The following is a 16,607-nucleotide window of genomic DNA, read 5'->3' as shown; positions in this document are numbered from 1 at the left end:
CTGGACGAGATCTGAACCATCAATGGCCAGCTTAAGAAGCTGCACCTGATTCTGAGTGCTCCAGTTTTAGTATGTTGGAGTGATACAACATCAATGGTCTCCTTACCACAGTGCAGCCATTGTAGAGATTGTGCTGGTCTTTGTGTGCATGGGCACAGAAATCCATACACGCCGTCACCCCAGAGAACGGACGTCCCTCTTGCAGACCGAGCCGGCAATCTATTGCTACTTCCTCATTGTTGACCTGAGAGAGAGAAAGCAAATAATGTCAGCAAATCTACAACCAGGTACAAATAAGTAGAAGAAGAAAGAAGAGATAGAAGAGGATCTTTGTAGCTGACTGTTATATGGGGAGGAGGTGAGACCAATGAACATTTCTGGGGGAAAGTCTCAGCCAGTCAACGGCTACTGGATGTCCAAGAAAGTTGTCTGCTGACTTCCTGTAGAATTCTGTACTCTTGGGAGATTGTTTATAGGGTTAGCCCATCCATAGTTTAGGTCAGAATTCTCCAAACTATCTAAGGAAAGGGCCAGTTTACTGTCCTTCAGACCAACCTGAATGTTGGTGTCAGTGGCAGGAATAATCCCTCAAGGGCCCGATAAAGGTTAGCAAACACACTTTGGAGACCACTTGTTTAGGTGAAGGTGGAGTCTCGCCACTTAAATGTCTTAGATACTTTGTAACAAAGAGATTTCTCATAATTCCCAAGTTTGCTCCTGTCCACATGGGAGTTTTCGGTGTTCCCACCTGTAATCTTCAGAATTTCCATAATATAAATAAATAAAATATTCAATATGGAGAGTGGAAACCACTCATGATGTCCACAGAGAATGTGCAGACCTGGGAAGTCAGGGGGGTGTCTATAAACTGCGGGGGTGTAACTCTCCAGCATTACCTAAAAAAAAACTGTTCTAAATGGACTGATCCCTCCGAAATAGTCAGCTGTGTCTTCCCAATCCCACCAATAATCATAGAGAAGGTCTCCATGTCCTGAGGGTCACGGCAACCAACCCAATATCTGACTGTTCAGATTGTTCTGAGTGGATGAAACCTAAGATGTCTGTCATTTACATGTCACTTCCTGTGCGTTTACATAAACAGCGTTTGGTTGGTGAAGATGTTCAGAATGACCACACATTGGCAGGCGGTGTATAGAGAGGAAAATAATGATTTGACCCTCTGCAGATTGTGTAAGTTTTGCCCCCTTACATAGAAATGAAGGGTCTATAATTTTATCATAGGTGTATTTTATATGATAGAGACAGAATATCAACCAAAAATCCAGAAAAATCACACAATACAAATGTTATAAATGGAGTAAAATAAGTATTTGAACCCCAACAATAATTCTCCCCCCACAGACTGGCTACAGGAGGTGCTCATGTGGTATATATATGGAGTATATAGAGAGTGTATATATGGAGTATATAGAGAGTGTATATAGTATATATGGAGTATATAGAGAGTGTATATATGGAGTATATAGAGAGTGTATATAGTATATATGGAGTATATAGAGAGTGTATATAGTATATATGGAGTATATAGAGAGTGTATATAGTATATATGGAGAATATAGAGAGTGTATATAGTATATATGGAGTATATAGAGAGTGTATATAGTATATATGGAGTATATAGAGAGTGTATATAGTATATATGGAGTATATAGTATATATGGAGTATATAGAGAGTGTATATAGTATATATGGAGTATATAGAGAGTGTATATAGTATATATATGGAGTATATAGAGAGTGTATATAGTATATATGGAGTATATAGAGAGTGTATATAGTATATATGGGGGGTATATATGGAGTATATAGAGAGTGTATATGGTATATATGGGGGGTATATATGGAGTATATAGAGAGTGTATATAGTATATATGGGGGTATATATGGAGTATATAGAGAGTGTATATAGTATATATATGGAGTATATAGAGAGTGTATATAGTATATATGGAGTATATAGAGAGTGTATATAGTATATATGGAGTATATAGAGAGTGTATATAGTATATATGGAGTATATAGTATATATGGAGTATATAGAGAGTGTATATAGTCTATATGGAGTATATAGAGAGTGTATATAGTATATATATGGAGTATATAGAGAGTGTATATAGTATATATGGAGTATATAGAGAGTGTATATAGTATATATGGAGTATATAGAGAGTGTATATAGTATATATGGAGTATATAGAGAGTGTATATAGTATATATGGAGTATATAGAGAGTGTATATAGTATATATGGAGTATATAGTATATATGGAGTATATAGAGAGTGTATATAGTATATATGGAGTATATAGAGAGTGTATATAGTATATATATGGAGTATATAGAGAGTGTATATAGTATATATGGAGTATATAGAGAGTGTATATAGTATATATGGGGGGTATATATGGAGTATATAGAGAGTGTATATGGTATATATGGGGGGTATATATGGAGTATATAGAGAGTGTATATAGTATATATGGGGGTATATATGGAGTATATAGAGAGTGTATATAGTATATATATGGAGTATATAGAGAGTGTATATAGTATATATGGAGTATATAGAGAGTGTATATAGTATATATGGGGGTATATATGGAGTATATAGATAGTGTATATATGGAGTATATAGAGAGTGTATATAGTATATATGGGGGGTATATATGGAGTATATAGAGAGTGTATATAGTATATATATGGAGTATATAGAGAGTGTATATAGTATATATATGGAGTATATAGAGAGTGTATATAGTATATATGGGGGTATATATGGAGTATATAGAGAGTGTATATAGTATATATGGGGGGTATATATGGAGTATATAGAGAGTGTATATAGTATATATGGGGGGTATATATGGAGTATATATAGAGTGTATATAGTATATATGGAGTATATAGAGAGTGTATATAGTATATATGGGGGGTATATATGGAGTATATAGAGAGTGTATATAGTATATATGGGGGGGTATATATGGAGTATATAGAGAGTGTATATAGTATATATGGAGTATATAGAGAGTGTATATAGTATATATGGGGGTATATATGGAGTATATATAGAGTGTATATAGTATATATGGGGGGTATATATGGAGTATATAGAGAGTGTATATAGTATATATGGAGTATATAGAGAGTGTATAGTATATATGGGGGTATATATGGAGTATATAGAGAGTGTATATAGTATATATGGGAGTATATAGAGAGTGTATATAGTATATATGGGGGGGTATATATGGAGTATATATAGAGTGTATATAGTATATATGGGGGGTATATATGGAGTATATAGAGGAGTGTATATAGTATATATGGGGTATATATGAGTATATAGAGAGTGTATATAGTATATATGGAGTATATAGAGAGTGTATATAGTATATATGGAGTATATAGAGAGTGTATATAGTATATATGGAGTATATAGAGAGTGTATATAGTATATATGGGGGGTATATATGGAGTATATATAGAGTGTATATAGTATATATGGGGGGTATATATGGAGTATATAGAGAGTGTATATAGTATATATGGGGTATATATGGAGTATATAGAGAGTGTATATAGTATATATGGGGGTATATATGGAGTATATAGAGAGTGTATATAGTATATATGGGGGGTATATATGGAGTATATAGAGAGTGTATATAGTATATATGGAGTATATAGAGAGTGTATATAGTATATATGGGGGGTATATATGGAGTATATATAGAGTGTATATAGTATATATGGGGGGTATATATGGAGTATATAGAGAGTGTATATAGTATATATGGGGGTATATATGGAGTATATAGAGAGTGTATATAGTATATATGGAGTATATAGAGAGTGTATATAGTATATATGAAGTATATAGAGTGTATATAGTATATATGGGGGTATATATGGAGTATATAGAGAGTGTATATAGTATATATGGGGGGTATATATGGAGTATATAGAGAGTGTATATAGTATATATGGGGGGTATATATGGAGTATATAGAGAGTGTATATAGTATATATGGAGTATATAGAGAGTGTATATAGTATATATGGGGGGTATATATGGAGTATATAGAGAGTGTATATAGTATATATGGGGGTATATATGGAGTATATAGAGAGTGTATATAGTATATATGGAGTATATAGAGAGTGTATATAGTATATATGGAGTATATAGAGAGTGTATATAGTATATATGGGGGGTATATATGGAGTATATAGAGAGTGTATATAGTATATATGGGGGTATATATGGAGTATATATAGAGTGTATATAGTATATATGGGGGTATATATGGAGTATATAGAGAGTGTATATAGTATATATGGGGGGTATATATGGAGTATATAGAGAGTGTATATAGTATATATGGAGTATATAGAGAGTGTATATAGTATATATGGAGTATATAGAGAGTGTATATAGTATATATGGAGTATATAGAGAGTGTATATAGTATATATAGAGAGTGTATATGGTATATACTGGGGGTGTATATATGGAGTATATAGAGAGTGTATATAGTATAGATATGGAGTATATAGAGAGTGTATATAGTATATATGGAGTATATAGAGAGTGTATATAGTATATATGGAGTATATAGAGAGTGTATATAGTATATTCGGGGGGTATATATGGAGTATATAGAGAGTGTATATAGTATATATGGAGGTATATATGGAGTATATAGAGAGTGTATATAGTATATATGGAGTATATAGAGAGTGTATATAGTATATATGGGGGTATTATGGAGTATAGAGTGTATATTATATATGGGGGGTATATATGGAGTATATAGAGAGTGTATATAGTATATATGGAGTATATAGAGAGTGTATATAGTATATATGGAGTATATAGAGAGGTATAGTATATATGGAGTATATAGAGAGTGTATATAGTATATATGGATATAAGAGAGTGTATATATGGAGTATATAGAGAGTGTATATAGTATATATGGAGTATATAGAGAGTGTATATAGTATATATGGAGTATATAGAGAGTGTATATAGTATATGGAGTATATAGAGAGTGTATATAGTATATATGGGGGGTATATATGGAGTATATAGAGAGTGTATATAGTATATATGGGGGTATATATGGAGTATATAGAGAGTGTATATAGTATATATGGAGTATATAGAGAGTGTATATAGTATATATGGAGTATATAGAGAGTGTATATATGGAGTATATAGAGAGTGTATATAGTATATATGGAGTATATAGAGAGTGTATATAGTATATATGGAGTATATAGAGAGTGTATATAGTATATATGGAGTATATAGAGAGTGTATATAGTATATATGGGGGGTATATATGGAGTATATAGAGAGTGTATATAGTATATATGGAGTATATAGAGAGTGTATATAGTATATATGGAGTATATAGAGAGTGTATATAGTATATATGGAGTATATAGAGAGTGTATATAGTATATATGGAGTATATAGAGAGTGTATATAGTATATATGAGGATAGTATATATGGAGTATATAGAGAGTGTATATAGTATATATGGAGTATATAGAGAGTGTATATAGTATATATATGGAGTATATAGAGAGTGTATATAGTATATATGGAGTATATAGAGAGTGTATATAGTATATATGGGGGGTATATATGGAGTATACAGATAGTGTATATATGGAGTATATAGAGAGTGTATATAGTATATATGGGGGGTATATATGGAGTATATAGAGAGTGTATATAGTATATATGGGGGGTATATATGGAGTATATAGTGTATATAGTATATATGGGGGTATATATGGAGTATATAGAGAGTGTATATAGTATATATATGGAGTATATAGAGAGTGTATATAGTATATATGGAGTATATAGAGAGTGTATATAGTATATATGGGTATATATGGAGTATATAGAGAGTGTATATAGTATATATGGGGGGTATATATGGAGTATATAGAGAGTGTATATAGTATATATGGGGGTATATATGGAGTATATATAGAGTGTATATAGTATATATGGAGTATATAGAGAGTGTATATAGTATATATGGGGGGTATATATGGAGTATATAGAGAGTGTATATAGTATATATGGGGGGGTATATATGAGTATATAGAGAGTGTATATAGTATATATGGAGTATATAGAGAGTGTATATAGTATATATGGAGTATATAGAGAGTGTATATAGTATATATGGGGGGTATATGGAGTATATAGAGAGTGTATATAGTATATATGAGTATATAGAGAGTGTATATAGTATATATGGGGGATATATGGAGTATATAGAGAGTGTATATAGTATATATGGGGGTATATATGGAGTATATAGAGAGTGTATATAGTATATATGGAGGTGTTTATATGGAGTATATAGAGAGTGATATATAGTATTTGTATATAGTATATATGGAGATTATAGAGAGTGTATATAGTATATGGAGTATATAGAGAGTGTATATAGTATATATGGGGGGTATATATGGAGTATATATAGAGTGTATATAGTATATATGGGGGGTATATATGGAGTATATAGAGAGTGTATTTAGTTATATGGGGGTATATATGGAGTATATAGAGAGTGTATATAGTATATATGGGGGTTATATATGGAGTATATAGAGAGTGTATATAGTATATATGGGGGGTATATATGGAGTATATAGAGAGTGTATATAGTATATATGGAGTATATAGAGAGTGTATATAGTATATATGGAGTATATTGAGAGGTGTATATAGTATATATGGGGGTATAGTATGGAGTATATAGAGAGTGTATATGTATATATGGGGGTATATATGGAGTATATAGAGAGTGTATATAGTTATATGGGGGGTATATATGGAGTATATAGAGAGTGTATATAGTATATATGGAGTATATAGAGGTGTATATAGTTATATGGGGGTATATATGGAGTATATAGTGAGAGTGTATATAGTATATATGGGGGTATATATGGAGTATATAGAGAGTGTATATAGTATATATGGGGGGTATATATGGAGTATATAGAGAGTGTATATAGTATATATGGTGAGTATAGGAGTGTTTATAGTATATATGGAGTATATAGAGAGTGTATATAGTATATATGGGGGGTATATATGGAGTATATAGAGAGTGTATATAGTATATATGGGGGGTATATATGGAGTATTATTGAGTGTATATAGTATATATGGGGGGTATATATGGAGTATATAGAGAGTGTTATAGGTATATTGGGGGGTATTATATGGAGTATATAGAGAGTGTATATAGTATATATGGAGTATATAGAGAGTGTATATAGTATATATGGTGTATTTAGAGAGTGTAATAGTAGTATATATGGTGTTATAGATGGTATATAGTTATATAGAGAAGTGTATATGGTATATATGGGGGTGTATATATGGAGTATATAGAGAGTGTATATGGTATTATATGGAGTATATAGAGAGTGTATATAGTATATATGGAGTATATAGAGAGTGTATATAGTATATATGGAGTATATAGAGAGTGTATATAGTATATACGGGGGGTATATATGGAGTATATAGAGAGTGTATATGGTATCATATGGAGTATATAGAGAGTGTATATATTATATGGAGTATATAGAGAGTGTATATAGTATATATGGAGTATATAGAGAGTGTATATAGTATATATGGAGTATATAGAGAGTGTATATAGTATATACGGGGGGTATATATGGAGTATATAGAGAGTGTATATAGTATATATGGGGGTATATAGAGAGTGTATATAGTATATATGGAGTATATAGAGAGTGTATATGGTATATATGGAGTATATAGAGAGTGTATATATTATATATGGAGTATATAGAGAGTGTATATAGTATATATGGAGTATATAGAGAGTGTATATAGTATATATGGAGTATATAGAGAGTGTATATAGTATATATGGAGTATATAGAGAGTGTATATAGTATATATGGAGTATATAGAGAGTGTATATGGTATATATGGAGTATATAGAGAGTGTATATAGTATATATGGAGTATATAGAGAGTGTATATAGTATATATGGAGTATATAGAGAGTGTATATAGTATATACGGGGGGTATATATGGAGTATATAGAGAGTGTATATAGTATATATGGGGGTATATATGGAGTATATAGAGAGTGTATATAGTATATATGGGGGGTATATATGGAGTATATAGAGAGTGTATATAGTATATATGGAGTATATAGAGAGTGTATATAGTATATATGGGGGTATATATGGAGTATATAGAGAGTGTATATAGTATATATGGGGGTATATATGGAGTATATAGAGAGTGGTATATAGTATATATGGGGGGTATATATGGAGTATATAGAGTGTATATAGTATATATGGGGGGTATATATGGAGTATATAGAGAGTGTATATAGTATATATGGGGGTATATATGGAGTATATAGAGAGTGTATATAGTATATATGGGGGGTATATATGGAGTATATAGAGAGTGTATATAGTATATATGGGGTATATAGAGAGTGTATATAGTATATATGGGGGGTATATATGGAGTATACACAGACACTACAGTAGGCCCTCATGTGGTACACAGATTAGTCCTGTCAATGTAAGAAGGTTCTCCTAACGACAACTCGTTATGTGTATAAAAGACACCTGTCCACAGAATCTCTTTCTTCCATCCAATCCTCACCATCATGGGGAAGACCAAAGATCTGTCAGAGGACGTCAGGGAGAAGATTGTAGACCTGCACAAGGCTGGAATGGGCTACAAGACCATCAGCAAGAAGATTGGTGAGAAGAAGACAACTGTTGGAGCGATTATTCACAAATGGAAGAAATACAAAATAACCATCAATCGTCCTCAGTCTGGAGCTCCATGGAAGATTTCTCCTCATGGGGTGAGGATGGTCATGAGAAAAGTGAGGGATCCGCCCAGAACTACACGGGAGGAGCTTGTGAATGATCTCAAGGATGTCGGGACCACAGTCACCAAACAAACCATTGGTAACACAATACACCACCATGGATTGAAATCCTGCAGCCCCCGCAAGGTCCTCCTCCTCAGGAAGACACATGTAGAGGAACGTCTGAAGTCTACCAATCAACATCTAAATGATTCAGAGAAGGAGAAAGTTCTGTGGTCAGATGAGACCAAAATTCAGATCTTTGGCATCAACTCGACTCGCCGTATTTGGAAGAGGAAAAACACTGTCTATGACCCTAAGAACACCATCCCTACAGTCACACCCCATCCCTACAGTCACACATCATCCCTACAGTCACATCATCATCCCCACAGTCACATCATCCCTACAGTCACACATCATCCCTACAGTCACACCCCATCCCTACAGTCACACATCATCCCTACAGTCACATCATCATCCCCACAGTCACATCATCCCTACAGTCACACCATCCCTACAGTCACACATCATCCCTACAGTCACACATCATCCCCACAGTCACATCATCCCTACAGTCACACCATCCCTACAGTCACATCATCCCTACAGTCACACATCATCCCTACAGTCACACATCATCCCTACAGTCACACACCATCCCTACAGTCACACATCATCCCTACAGTCACATCATCCCTACAGTCACACATCATCCCTACAGTCACACATCATCCCTACAGTCACATCATCCCTACAGTCACATCATCCCTACAGTCACATCATCCCTACAGTCACACATCATCCCTACAGTCACATCATCCCTACAGTCACACATCATCCCTACAGTCACACACCATCCCTACAGTCACATCATCCCTACAGTCACACATCATCCCTACAGTCACACACCATCCCTACAGTCAAATCATCCCTACAGTCACACATCATCCCTACAGTCACACACCATCCCTACAGTCACATCATCCCTACAGTCACACATCATCCCTACAGTCACACCCCATCCCTACAGTCACACATCATCCCTACAGTCACACATCATCCCTACAGTCACATCATCCCTACAGTCACATCATCCCTACATTCACACATCATCCCTACAGTCACATCATCCCTACAGTCACATCATCCCTACAGTCACATCATCCCTACAGTCACACACCATCCCTACAGTCACATCATCCCTACAGTCACATCATCCCTACAGTCACACATCATCCCTACAGTCACATCATCCCTACAGTCACACACCATCCCTACAGTCACATCATCCCTACAGTCACACCCCATCCCTACAGTCACATCATCCCTACAGTCACACATCATCCCTACAGTCACACATCATTCCTACAGTCACATCATCCCTACAGTCACACACCATCCCTACAGTCACACATCATCCCTACAGTCACACATCATCCCTACAGTCACATCATCATCCCTACAGTCACACACCATCCCTACAGTCACACATCATCCCTACAGTCACACATCATCCCTACAGTCACACATCATCCCTACAGTCACATCATCCCTACAGTCACACACCATCCCTACAGTCATATCATCATCCCTACAGTCACACATCATCCCTACAGTCACATCATCCCTACAGTCACACACCATCCCTACAGTCACACATCATCCCTACAGTCACATCATCCCTACAGTCACACATCATCCCTACAGTCACATCATTCCTACAGTCACATCATCCCTACAGTCACACATCATCCCTACAGTCACACATCATCCCTACAGTCACACATCATCCCTACAGTCACACATCATCCCTACAGTCACATCATCCCTACAGTCACACACCATCCCTACAGTCATATCATCATCCCTACAGTCACACATCATCCCTACAGTCACATCATCCCTACAGTCACACACCATCCCTACAGTCACACATCATCCCTACAGTCACATCATCCCTACAGTCACATCATCCCTACAGTCACACATCATCCCTACAGTCACATCATTCCTACAGTCACATCATCCCTACAGTCACACATCATCCCTACAGTCACACCCCATCCCTACAGTCACACATCATTCCTACAGTCACATCATCCCTACAGTCAAACACCATCCCTACAGTCACACATCATCCCTACAGTCACACATCATCCCTACAGTCACACATCATCCCTACAGTCACACATCATCCCTACAGTCACACCATCCCTACAGTCACATCATCCCTACAGTCACACATCATCCCTACAGTCACATCATCCCTACAGTCACACCCCATCCCTACAGTCACACATCATCCCTACAGTCACACATCATCCCTACAGTCACACATCATCCCTACAGTCACATCATCCCTACAGTCACACATCATCCCTACAGTCACACATCATCCCTACAGTCACATCATCCCTACAGTCACACATCATCCCTACAGTCACACATCATCCCTACAGTCATATCATCCCTACAGTCACACATCATCCCTACAGTCACACACCATCCCTACAGTCACATCATCCCTGCAGTCACATCATCCCTACAGTCACACACCATCCTTACAGTCACACCCCATCCCTACAGTCACATCATCCCTACAGTCACACATCATCCCTACAGTCACATCATCCCTACAGTCACATCATCCCTACAGTCACATCATCCCTACAGTCACACATCATCCCTACAGTCACACACCATCCCTACTGTCACACATCATCCCTACAGTCACACACCATCCCTACAGTCACACATCATCCCTACAGTCACACATCATCCCTACAGTCACATCATCATCCCTACAGTCACACATCATCCCTACAGTCACATCATCCCTACAGTCACACATCATCCCTACAGTCACACATCATCCCTACAGTCACATCATCCCTACAGTCACACATCATCCCTACAGTCACACACCATCCCTACAGTCATATCATCCCTACAGTCACACATCATCCCTACAGTCACACACCATCCCTACAGTCACATCATCCCTACAGTCACATCATCCCTACAGTCACACACCATCCTTACAGTCACACCCCATCCCTACAGTCACATCATCCCTACAGTCACACATCATCCCTACAGTCACATCATCCCTACAGTCACATCATCCCTACAGTCACATCATCCCTACAGTCACACATCATCCCTACAGTCACACACCATCCCTACTGTCACACATCATCCCTACAGTCACACACCATCCCTACAGTCACACATCATCCCTACAGTCACATCATCCCTACAGTCACATCATCCCTACAGTCACACATCATCCCTACAGTCACACATCATCCCTACAGTCACACACCATCCCTACAGTCACATCATCCCTACAGTCACACATCATCCCTACAGTCACACATCATCCCTACAGTCACATCATCCCTACAGTCACACACCATCCCTACAGTCACATCATCCCTACAGTCACATCATCCCTACAGTCACACACCATCCTTACAGTCACACCCCATCCCTACAGTCACATCATCCCTACAGTCACATCATCCCTACAGTCACATCATCCCTACAGTCACACATCATCCCTACAGTCACATCATCCCTACAGTCACATCATCCCTACATTCACATCATCCCTACAGTCACACACCATCCCTACAGTCACATCATCCCTACAGTCACATCATCCCTACAGTCACATCATCCCTACAGTCATACATCATCCCTACAGTCACACATCATCCCTTCAGTCACACATCATCCCTACAGTCACACATCATCCCTACAGTCACATCATCCCTACAGTCACACATCATCCCTACAGTCACACATCATCCCTACAGTCACATCATCCCTACAGTCACATCATCCCTACAGTCACACATCATCCCTACAGTCACACATCATCCCTACAGTCACATCATCCCTACAGTCACACATCATCCCTACAGTCACATCATCCCTACAGTCACACATCATCCCTACAGTCACATCATCCCTACAGTCACACATCATCCCTACAGTCACATCATCCCTACAGTCACACATCATCCCTACAGTCACATCATCCCTACAGTCACATCATCCCTACAGTCACATCATCCCTACAGTCACATCATCCCTACAGTGACATCATCATCCCTACAGTCACACATCATCCCTACAGTCACACATCATCCCTACAGTCTTATCATCCCTACAGTCACACATCATCACTACAGTCACATCATCCCTACAGTCACACATCATCCCTACAGTCACACATCATCCCTACAGTCACATCATCCCTACAGTCACACATCATCCCTACAGTCACACATCATCCCTACAGTCACACCCCATCCCTACAGTCACATCATCCCTACAGTCACATCATCCCTACAGTCACATCATCCCTACAGTCACACATCATCCCTACAGTCATACCCCATCCCTACAGTCACACATCATCCCTACAGTCACATCATCCCTACAGTCACATCATCCCTACAGTCACACATCATCCCTACAGTCACACATCATCTCTACAGTCACACATCATCCCTACAGTCACATCATCCCTACAGTCACATCATCCCTACAGTCACATCATCCCTATAGTCACACACCATCCCTACAGTCACATCATCCCTACAGTCACATCATCCCTACAGTCACACACCATCCCTACAGTCACATCATCATCCCTACAGTCACACATCATCCCTACAGTCACATCATCCCTACAGTCACACATCATCCCTACAGTCACATCATCCCTACAGTCACACACCATCCCTACAGTCACATCATCCCTACAGTCACATCATCATCCCTACAGTCACACATCATCCCTACAGTCACATCATCCCTACAGTCACATCATCATCCCTACAGTCACACATCATCCCTACAGTCACACACCATCCCTACAGTCACATCATCCCTACAGTCACACACCATCCCTACAGTCACACATCATCCCTACAGTCACATCATCATCCCTACAGTCACACACCATCCCTACAGTCACACATCATCCCTACAGTCACATCATCCCTACAGTCACACATCATCCCTACAGTCACACATCATCCCTACAGTCATATCATCCCTACAGTCACACATCATCCCTACAGTCACATCATCCCTACAGTCACATCATCATCCCTACAGTCACATCATCCCTACAGTCACACACCATCCCTACAGTCACACATCATCCCTACAGTCATATCATCCCTACAGTCACATCATCATCCCTACAGTCACATCATCCCTACAGTCACACATCATCCCTACAGTCACATCATCCCTACAGTCACACATCATCCCTACAGTCACACACCATCCCTACAGTCACATCATCCCTACAGTCACATCATCCCTACAGTCACACACCATCCCTACAGTCACATCATCCCTACAGTCACATCATCCCTACAGTCACATCATCATCCCTACAGTCACATCATCATCCCTACAGTCACATAATCCCTACAGTCACACACCATCCCTACAGTCACACACCATCCCTACAGTCACATCATCATCCCTACAGTCACACACCATCCCTACAGTCACATCATCCCTACAGTCACACATCATCCCTACAGTCACATCATCCCTACAGTCACATCATCCCTACAGTCACACATCATCCCTACAGTCACATCATCATCCCTACAGTCACATCATCCCTACAGTCACACATCATCCCTACAGTCACATCATCATCCCTACAGTCACATCATCCCTACAGTCACATCATCCCTACAGTCACACACCATCCCTACAGTCACATCATCCCTACAGTCACATCATCATCCCTACAGTCACACACCATCCCTACAGTCACACATCATCCCTACAGTCACACATCATCCCTACAGTCACACATCATCCCTACAGTCACATCATCCCTACAGTCACATCATCATCCCTACAGTCACATCATCATCCCTACAGTCACATCATCCCTACAGTCACATCATCCCTACAGTCACACATCATCCCTACAGTCACACATCATCCCTACAGTCACATCATCCCTACAGTCACATCATCATCCCTACAGTCACATCATCATCCCTACAGTCACATCATCCCTACAGTCACATCATCCCTACAGTCACACCATCCCTACAGTCACACATCATCCCTACAGTCACATCATCATCCCTACAGTCACACATCATCCCTACAGTCACATCATCCCTACAGTCACACATCATCCCTACAGTCACACACCATCCCTACAGTCACACACGGAGGTGGAAACATGATGATTTGGGGTGTTTCTCTGATAAAGGTTCAGGCCGACTTTGCCGCATTGAGGGTCCAATGGACGGGACCATGTATTGTAAGATCTTGGAGGAGAACCTTCTTCCCTCATCCAGAACACTGAAGATGGGTCATGGATGGGTCTTCCAGCATGACAATGACCCAAAACATATCACCAAGGCAACAAAGGAGTGGCTCAAGAAGAAGCACATGAAGGTCATGGAGTGGCCTATCCAGTCTCCAGACCTTAATCCTATAGAAAATGTATGGAGGAGATGAAACTTCGAGATGTCAAGAGACCTTCAGGATTTAGAGAAGATCTGTAAAGAAGACAAAATCCCTCCTGAGATGTGTGGAAACTGATCACCACCTACAAGAAACGTCTGACCTCTGTGATCACCAACAAGGGTTTCTCCACCAACTACTAAGGGGATCAAATACTTATTTTACTCACTGAACTGCAACTCCATTTATAACATTTGTATTGTGTGATTTTTCTGGATTTTTGGTTGATATTCTGTCTCTATCATATAAAATACACCTATGATAAAAATTATAGACCCTTCATTTCTATGTAAGGGGGCAAAACTTACACAATCTGCAGGGGAGACGATCGTTACCTCCCCCCACTGTATTTTACAATAAATCTCCATCTACATGCAGGTGCCACCTCACACATATCCTCCTACATGAGCCCTCTGAGGGTCCGAAACAAAAGAGCCGCCTCCACCTATGTGCGATATTGTGGGATACGGGAGGGTTGTGTCTATTCACCCCACACCAGAAATCAGGATCTTCCCACCGAATCTCCTCTAGGAAGTCTCTTTATCATAGTAAATGTAGAAGTTTGCCTAGAAGAGACTCTCCGGAGATCGGTAGTCATGGTACAAAGTGTAGAAATGATTACCTGATTTGTGTACGCCTGGGGGGCCAACTGCTTGTAAACCGGGGCAACATTCGTGGCCAAGTTCTGGAAACTGTCCTTCAGAACGTCCTCCTGAAAAGACGACAGTAAGATGGATGAGGGACCTCCATGGAAAGGCGTATACATGACATATATGGCTGAGGAGGGTATATACTGTACATGGTATACATGACATATATGGTCCTCTGGCTGAGGAGGGTATATACTGTATATACTGTACATGGTATACATGACATATATGGCTGAGGAGGGTATATACTGTATATACTGTACATGGTATACATGACATATATGGCTGAGGAGGGTATATACTGTATATACTGTACATGGTATACATGACATATATGGTCCTCTGGCTGAGGAGGGTATATACTGTATATACTGTACATGGTATACATGACATATATGGCTGAGGAGGGTATATACTGTATATACTGTACATGGTATACATGACATATATGGCTGAGGAGGGTATATACTGTATATACTG

At 38.6% G+C, this 16,607-nt stretch overlaps 1 protein-coding gene across 1 annotated transcript in view; it reads right to left on the bottom strand.

Annotated features, from left to right (window-relative positions):
- The window catches only part of TET3 (tet methylcytosine dioxygenase 3), a gene marked incomplete in the record, with an annotated part of 240,201 nt that overhangs the window by 36,874 nt on the left and 186,720 nt on the right, over positions 1-16,607 (bottom strand). Inside the window, 2 exon segments of the mRNA XM_073618219.1 lie at positions 107-244; positions 16,100-16,189. Of these exon segments, the coding sequence (XP_073474320.1) occupies positions 107-244; positions 16,100-16,189 (228 nt within the window).

Source organism: Aquarana catesbeiana, linkage group LG03, assembly GCF_042186555.1.
Source record: "Aquarana catesbeiana isolate 2022-GZ linkage group LG03, ASM4218655v1, whole genome shotgun sequence".
Lineage (NCBI taxonomy): Eukaryota > Metazoa > Chordata > Amphibia > Anura > Ranidae > Aquarana > Aquarana catesbeiana.
The sequence above is the reverse complement of the archived record's forward strand: the minus strand, read 5'-3'. Positions and strand labels throughout refer to the sequence as shown.